Here is a 9,059-nt window from a genome sequence, read left to right as displayed (position 1 = left end):
AAGATGCACCCTTTCTCGGATCACGCCTCCGGGAGGGGGACTTCTTCCTTCCGCACTTTTTCAGAACTCTGTTTTCTCTGTAAGTATGAGCAACTAAACCTCTTGGTTAAGGTTAGGAGCTCTGTTCATTTCTATGGATTGAGATTATTATTCTTCTATTTTAATATATGTTTGATTCGATTCTAAGGTGTTGTTTTCGTTCTTAATCTTATGAATTGGGTGGAACGGGAGTATGACCATTTTTTACATGAGTTCTTGTGATTCTCGAGAGAGTTATCTCGCTTGGACTACAACTTGAAAGCTCTCTTCCTAGACGGCTAATCACACAACCTAATGGGGATATGCAACATCTATTCAGCTGGGATTAGGGCCTTTGTGTTATAAACCAGTTTTCTGAACTTCACCCTCCAATCTGAATTGAGTGACCACGGGAGTGGCGCTTGATGAGGATTAGAGGAGATTAAATTGCTAAGGGATTAGGGTTTAATCACTTATGGTTTGCCATAGAATGAATCATTCATTTTTAAAATAGTTAGTAAGAAGTTTTAATCCGGAAAGATAAACATCTCTGAGACCTTAACTATTCTCTCATATAATTTACTTTACTTTTATTTTTTGCTTTCTTATTTTCTGCGTTTTATAACTTTAAAACATCACTTTTTGCTTGACTAACTAAGTGATTCATTCGACTATTGTTGCTCAGTCCATGAATCCTCGTGGGATCGAACTTCATTCACTTGAGGTATTACTTGGTACGACCCCGTGCACTTGCCGGTTAAGTTGTGGGAATTCAAAAATCCGCACCAGTATACCGGACTGCATTCAAGACCCCTATTGGGATGTCCCTATACCAGTTAGTCTATGGTAAGGCCTATCACTTGCCAGTGGAGTTAGAGCTCAGAGCATATTGGGCAACAAAATTTCTAAACTTTGATGCCAAGGTTGCAGGAGAGAAGAGGCTGCTCCAACTAAAAGAGCTTGATGAGTTCAGAAACTCTGCTTATGAGAATGTCAAGCTCTATGAAGAAAAAATCAAGATGTGGCATGACAAGAAGATAGCTACAAGAACTTTTGAGCCAAGCGAGCAAGTGTTATTGCTCAATTCAAGGCTCAAGCTCTTTCTTAGGAAGCTAAAGTCCCGGTGGTTAGGACCTTTTGTGGTAACCAGAGTGTCACCGTATGGTCATGTGAAACTTCAAAAAGAGAACTCTGATAGAAGATTCACAGTCAATGGCCAAAGTTTGAGGCATTATCTTGGAGGCGAGATTGATCGCCAAATGTCCACTTATCTACTGACTTAGCAGAACTGACCGTCAAGCTAGTGACGATAAAGAAGTGCTTATTAGGAGGTAATCCAACCATAGTATCCTTTGATTTCATGCTCAGTTTACTTTTCTCTTCGTTATATTTATCTTTTGATGATAATTCTGTAGTTGTTCTTTCTTTTATGTGTGTGTTAGTCATACAGAGTGATAAGAACATGAACATGTGCAATAAGAAGAAATTTTAGACACCCTTGAGGAGTTGAGTTCGAGCTGGGTGGCGCCAAACTTGGCCAGATCAAGTTTGGCGCCACATATGAAGCATTTTGGAGGCTATTTTCTCTAGAGGGGTTGTGCCAAACTTGGTCAGGTACTACGCATTTTTGAAGGATTTGTGCTAGAGGGGTGGTGCCAAACTTGGATTCCTGAAGTTTGGCACCAAACTTGGATTCTTGAAGTTTGGCGCTACCAATGAAGGAAAAAGGGCAATTTTCCTTGCCAGGGTGGCGCCAAACTTGCCCCCCTGGCGTTTGGCGCCAAACTTGGTCCCCCTGGCATTTAGCTCCTAACTTGGTCCCCCTAGTGTTTGGCGCCAACAACGATGTCAATTTTTTTAAAAAAAGAAAATTGCTTATCTGTGCCAAACACTGCATCACTAGCGTTTGCGGGGGATGCGGCGCCAAACACCACCTTTCCTAAGTTTGGCGCCAGCTCTCCCACTTTGGATCCTTTGTTGAAATCTTCTGAATTTCCCACCCCCTTGACAGTTACCTTCCCCAAATCTTCCCCATAATCCCATCTTACTTGCCTTTTTCCCTTCCCCAAACTCCCTCCATTCCCATCACACGTTTCTTTTTCCCTACCCCCACTCTTTGACCAAACCCTTCTACCAACCCAAATCCGCAACCGTTAACCCCCTCCACTCCCTATATATATCCATCCCTTAAAATTCCTGTTCTTTTATTTTTAAAATTCACAAACCCTTTTCTACATTTTAATTTTCTTTTTCTTTTAATTTTCTTTCCTCTTCCTCCCATAGACCTTCCATATTGCTTCCATCCCTCTTTCTTCCTCCTTGCTCCATTTTATTTTGCTCGAGGACGAGCAAACATTCAAGTTTGATGTTATTCCTTTGCTTGTTCTCTATTTGATTCCATGGCACCGAAGAGCACTGAGACCTCAAGAAAGAAGAAAGGAAAGGAACCAGCCACCGGTTCTTATGATTTAAGGAGATTTCATTCCAAATTAAATAAGGAGCATTTTTATGAGGTCACTTCCAAGAGGACCGTGATTCTGGAAGTGAAATTTGCACTTCAACTGGATGATATCCGAAAATCCAGTTTCAGATTCAGAGGCGAGTGTGGCAATTTTTGTGCAACCCACACATTAAGGTCAGACAATTAATGGTTCAAAAATTTTATGGCAACCTTTGAATCACCTACAAGGATGTCATTGGAGTCAATGAGAAGAACCATTAGAGCTTTGTGAGAGGAAAATTCCTTGACTTCAGTCCAAAGAGTATTCGACAAACCCTCCAATTGCCATTCCTTGATCATATGGCAGAGGGCTACATCGAGAGGGTGAATCGAGATTAGCAATTAGACCAAGTGTTGGCTGAGATATGCATTCCAGGGGCCCAGTAGAGAGTAGGTTCGGAAGGGATACCGAACCAACTTAAAAGCAGTGACCTTCTCCCTTTGGCTAGGGGATGGCTAGACTTCATCCGGAGGTCTATCATTCCTATTAGCAACCGGTCTGAATGCAATGTGGACCAAGCTATTATGATTCACGACATTATAAAGGGAGAGTTGGTGGAGGTAGAGGGCATCATTGCATAGCAGATCTATAGTATTACGTCCAACTCCTCTACACATGCTTGGCTGGGCTTCCGTATCTCATCAACCGCCTTTATAAAGCCTCTAGGGTGAAGATAAAAAATGATTTTTCTATTCCATTTTAGAAGCCTATCACTAAAAAGACTATGGAATATGTTCGGGAATATCAGAGGGTCCACAGAGAAGAGTAAGCCGAAGAGGAGGCTCAGCAGGACTAGCCTCCCCTACCTTAGGGACATTATTTTCGACCTCAGGAGCACTGACAGTAGCTCACATCCTCTCTTGAGCAGATGAGGATGCCATAGGATAGCCGCTGGGAGAAACTTACTTCCTCCCTCGATCAGATGAGGGAAATACAAGACAGTCACAATACTCTTCTCTATTAGTTGGTGGCGGAGCAAGATACTCAGTGCCAGGTGTTCTGGGATTAACGGTAAATCGACCAAGGTATAGTTTCGGTTTCTCGTATCTAAAATGTAATGTAATCTGAAAACATAGGCTAGTGAACCTAAGATAGGAATTAAATTGTTGATGTGGTTGATTGGTTGGTATGGATTGTATTATTATGTATGTGGTTAGTGATGTTGGAAGTTGTAGCTTGATGATATGATTAACTTGATATCATGTTGGGGGCTAAGCGGATGTGGTAATTGATATAAGTAATTGATAATGCGTGTTGTGTATTATTGAATTTGGAAAGATTGGGGATTGTGTATGATGTTATTGTTGATGGAGTATGTGATTGGTATATGATATTGATTTATATGTATAATGGTTGATTAAGTTGTGTATTGTTAGACTTGGATTATTTAGTTGATACTGGTAAAAATAGAGAGTTGATCTATTGTGGATCGAATAAGGGAGTTGGAATGTGGTTAAGGCTGAATTGGTAAGGTTTTGGTTGGTTTTAAAAGGATTTGGAAGTGTATGTTTGAAAATTGAGGCATGTTGGTTTTTAGTGAAAATTGTGATTTTGGCTCAACTTTAGCGAAGCATAACTTAGGCTTGGTTTGGTAAAGCTTTTTGGAGAGGTGCTTGTACTTTTAAAAAGCACAAGCACCTCATTTTACGTTTGGTAAATTAAAAAGCCCAAGTGCTTGTGCTTGCAGCTTTTAAAAGTTATGGGTGCTTTTGAAAGCACCTAACAAGGAGCTTTTTAAAGTTGGCTTGTGCTTTTTAAAATTTAAAAGTCTAATATAACTTCATATGGTAACTAATTTTCAAATTTAATGCTTGCATTTATGTCTATTATAGTATTTTTAAATTTTAAAAGCTATTTTACCAAACGCAATTGTTGTTGCTTGTGTTTATTGAAAGCTATTTTTAATTTGATTTACCAAACATAAATGCTACAACTTTTATAAAACCATCTTTTAAAAGTTAACTTTTATAAGCTACTTTTGAAAAGTAAAAGCTTTACCAAACTAAGCCTTAGTCTCCGGACCCCCGATTTGTGTCAAACTTATTTAGAAATAAAATTGGGTTCGAGATATTTATGCCGTTCAAAGAACAGAGGAAAAATGTTTTAAAATGAGGAAGTTATACTCGATCAAAGTTTGGTGCGAAAACTGAAAAATTAGGGCTCAGCAGCTTTTTGTGTTGCTGTATTATATGCGTACACATACATCCCATATGCGGGCAAAATCACATGCCCACGCGTAGGTGTTGCCCACGCGTACACGTGACATGGGGATTTTGCATACGTGAAATTCTCATGCACGACATGGGGATTTTAAGCGTGAGAAATTTGATAAACCACTATTTTATGGTTTATCTTGTGTTTAATTGAGTGGTTTTTATCAAGTCCCTACCCACTTATTCATATGATTTGCATGATTTTACAATTCCTTCCTAGTTTTGTTCTATGGTTGAAAACTTGCTTCCTAGAAGTCTTTAATTTGTGTATTTTAATTCTCCTTTATACCATTCGATGTCGTGATCCGTTTGTTAAGTGTTTCAGGCTTTATAGGGCAGGAATGGCTTAGAGAATGGAGAGGAAGCTTGCAAAAATGGAAGGAACACAAGAAACTAAGGAGATAACCAGCGAGCGGCGATGCACACGCATGGCTGACGCGTGTGCGTGCCTGACGCAAATGCGTGGATTGGAGTTCTGCAAGATGACACGTGCGCGTGCTTGACGCGTACGTGTGACACGCCAAGACGACCAGCGACGCGTACGCGTGACTGACGCGTACGCATGATATGCACGATCTGTAGAATTAACAGAAAATGCTGGGGGCAATTTTGGGCCGTGTTTTGACCCAGTTTTCGGCCCAGAAACACAGATTAGAACCAGGGAACATGCAGAGACTCAACACACATTCTCATTAGGATAGTTTTAGGATTTTAGATCTGAATCTAGAGAGAGAATAACTCTTCCTCTAGGTTTTCTCTACATTCATAGTTTATTAGTTTTATGCTTTTGCTTTGGATTTGGATATTGAAGAGTCATCACCTCTGTTGAAGTTACTATTCTAGTTTGTTTCCTTATTCCTTTACTCTTTTAGTTACTTATTAATCCTGTTCAGATGATTATGTTGCATTTTGGATTTATTAATATAGAGAATTACTTTTTCCTTTAATTGAATTCCAATCCCTATTTTATTTAATTTATTATGTCTCTTTTCTATTCCAAACTCCCAACAACGAAGATGGTATCCATGTCAAGGGAGTAGATTCCCAACTTGACATGGGGGTTGATTAAGAGGAGACACTTGAGTTGGAATGCTTAAGTGATTAGTTAAATTGGAAGTTGTTGGCTAATTCTGTATTTACTAACGCTAGACCTTTCCAAGGGAGAGGACTAGGATTTGCGAATAAGAGTTAGCTCAATCACTTGACTTTCCTTTATTTAGTAAGGGTTAACTAAGTGAAAACAACACCCTCTTTATACTACACTTGAGAGAATTCCAACAAGGATAGAACTTCCAGTTAATCATTCCCCCAGTCAAGGCTTTTTATTTTGAATAATATAAATTCCTTTTTACTTTCATTGCTTTAATTTACATTCATATGCTTGTGCCCATTGCCCAAACTCAAAATTTCTTGGAAACTCCTGATTAATAAAATAGTACCCTTTTGTCAACTCGTTGGGAGACAACTTGGGACTCATACACCTAGTATTTTTATTCTAATTTTTGTGACAACCCTTCTAAATTGATGAGCAGATTTTAGCTGGTTAAGAACTATACTCGCAACGTGTTTATATATTGATTTCTTAATTGGTCAACTTCTGCCTCCCATCATGTGTGTTCTTAGTTCAAAAGCTATGTTACACAATATACAATACAAGCAAGTTTAATAAAAAATATTTTTACTCAAATCAATTTTGGAATGCCCTATAGATAAATTCCTTGAAAAATTTCATTATTTTGATTAAGCTTATTATATATATGCATATATGAAAAGAAATGCAATCAACTAAGAAAAATGTAAATAGAGCTCTAAAATATATACAAGCCAAGAAAAATACAACTAAGAATTCTAAAAGACCTAGTAATAGAATAAAATAAAATGTAAAAATGTTTGGGATTAGAAATTTTTTACCCAAGATTGGCCGCTCGGTTGGACGACTGACCCTCCACATTTAAAAGTTTGTACGGTCCTCTGTGCAATCAAAGATGAGCAAGGGGGTACATCGACTTCACGAATTGCCACCTTCAGCAGGTGGATCAACTGGCTGCTGCATGTTTTTTCTTCTGCTTCCTTTTCTTGCTTATGGTGGCTTATCCCGAGAAATATAAAACATATTAGAGTAAGATGAGTTAATCACTAAAATAAAGTGAGTTATTCATTTTGTGACATTAAGAAAAATAGTGGATGAATTCTAAATTTTACGCGATTTAGAACGTACACACTAGCATTGAAAGCTATCTCACAATTACATAAAAGAAGTATACATTTCACTCATTATAGTGTGCTTAAGATACTTTAAAGAAAACTTGAAGGTTAAGATAAACAAACAAGTAATAAAGAATCATAAAAGCATTCAAGAAATAATCAAGCAGTGAAATGGATAATGAATGGAAATTGGTTGATGTGCAAAAGAACTTAATGAACCAAATGAAATATGAAACTTACATATCAATCAATGACACACTTCAAGTTTTTGTTTGAATCACCTAATTGATATAAAGTGAGAAATATGTGTACTATGTAACTTAGAAAAAGAGAGATATAAAGTGAAATTAGTCGTATAGCAAGCATGGTCCACAAAGCTTAAAAAGCTAAAAAAGATGTCACTAGGTAAGCTTGCAATCCAATCTCACAATTTCACGATCTCAATGCATCAACTAGGTGACATAAATAAAAAACAATCATAAAAAAGCATCACCTAACAAAAAAATGCTTCAACTACATACAATTGCCTTGTCATGGTTAAAGAATTTAAATCACATGGTAGCCAAAATATGCAATTCAAAAGTTTTAGAATTCCTTGAAGGCAATTCACAAGCACTTGGTATTCATAAGTATTAAGCATGAAGAATTCAATACCAAGCAACAAAGTATATCTTCAATAAAGAAATCCAAGAATGAATGATTCAGCAGCAAGAAACAGCGATTAGATTAATAATCCAACACTTATCACCAAAATCTAACCTATACTAACTACCTAGTCAATGAAAATAGAAAAATAACCTCACTCACTAACTAACTAATGGAGCTGGTGGTAGATGGTGAATGATGGTGAAGGATGGTGGTTGAAGGAGGAAAAGAAGAGAGAAGAAGAGAAAAGAAAAAAGGAAATAGAGAGACGAGAAGAAAAGAAAAATATGTGAGACAGGAGGGTCACGCATACGCGGAAGACATGCGTACGCGTGACATGGGAAATATAGGAGGTTGTGCGTACGTGGAAGCTGTAAGAACCAGAGTTTTTCCGTAAAACCGTTTTAATAAAAATAATAATTTTAATTGCCCGAGATAGATTCAAAAGTTAGCAGTTTTGAATTGAAAATATAAAGGTGAAATTTGATTTCAATAAATTTTTCTGAGTTGGAAAATGTATTTCTTTCAAAGAGTTTTTGTAAAAATGCATACTGGCGCTTAAGCTGGCAGTACCGGCTCTAGTCCGTCCAGTACTACGTATTTTGGAAAATAAGATTTTGAAAATTAATTTGTTGTTTTGATAAGATAAAAATAATTTTAGACTTGAAAACCGGGCACTAATCTTAAAGGTTTTGGCCCAAAGTGGGTCAAACGGACCAAAAACGCTAACAGGTTAGACCGGACCTAAACCGGGCCCAAGGCCCAACATATAAATGCTCATTTAATGAGCATTTCAGCTCATTTGATGCCAAAAAGAGAGAGAGGGGCGCAGCTTGAGAAGAGAGGAGAGGTGAGGTGAGGGTGGGTTACTATTCATCTCCACCTTCCGGGAGCCATAACTTGAGCTACGGAACTCCGATTGATGAGCCGTTTGTGGCCACGTGAAGCTCTCAACGAGCTCTTTCTTTCTATATAGGTTTTGTTGGTAAGAATTCGAAGCAAATGTCCTAGTTTCATGCCCTAATATTCTGCGTTTTTGGGGGTTTGGTTTTTGAGTAGATTTTGGGATTTTACTTGTTTAGGTGATCTCTAGTAGTGGGTAATTGTTAGATTTTACTCCTAATCTTATTGGGCAAGGTAAGTCTCTTCAAACTCTTGTGGTTTTATGTTTTGGTTAGCCGTAGTGTTGATTCTTGGTATGTTATGTGTACGGCTTGATAGTTGGTGAGTCTTGGAAGCATGTTTGGACTCAAAGTGGTGGTTTATGCATATTGGAAATCGGCCAAGGTATGGTTTCGGTTTATTTTATGTAATATGTAATGTTTCTGGATACTTAGGCTAGTTGACCTTAAGATAGGATTGAATGCTTTGGGTGTATGTCTAATTGTATGTGATTTTGATGTTTGGGGATAACTTGTATGATGGTGATGATGATATGGAATTTTGGTATGAGAAATATATGAATTTTATGATGATT

The 9,059-nt window shown here is 37.8% G+C and overlaps 1 protein-coding gene across 1 annotated transcript; it reads left to right on the top strand.

Annotated features, from left to right (window-relative positions):
* Positions 840 to 1,301, top strand: LOC107640486. Its single transcript, XM_016344005.1, has one exon. The coding sequence runs from the start codon at positions 840 to 842 to the stop codon at positions 1,299 to 1,301; it is 462 nt and encodes a 153-aa protein (XP_016199491.1).

This window comes from Arachis ipaensis, chromosome B05 (assembly GCF_000816755.2).
Source record: "Arachis ipaensis cultivar K30076 chromosome B05, Araip1.1, whole genome shotgun sequence".
Lineage (NCBI taxonomy): Eukaryota > Viridiplantae > Streptophyta > Magnoliopsida > Fabales > Fabaceae > Arachis > Arachis ipaensis.
Note: the sequence above shows the minus strand (reverse complement) of the source record. Positions and strands in the feature narration are given on the sequence as shown.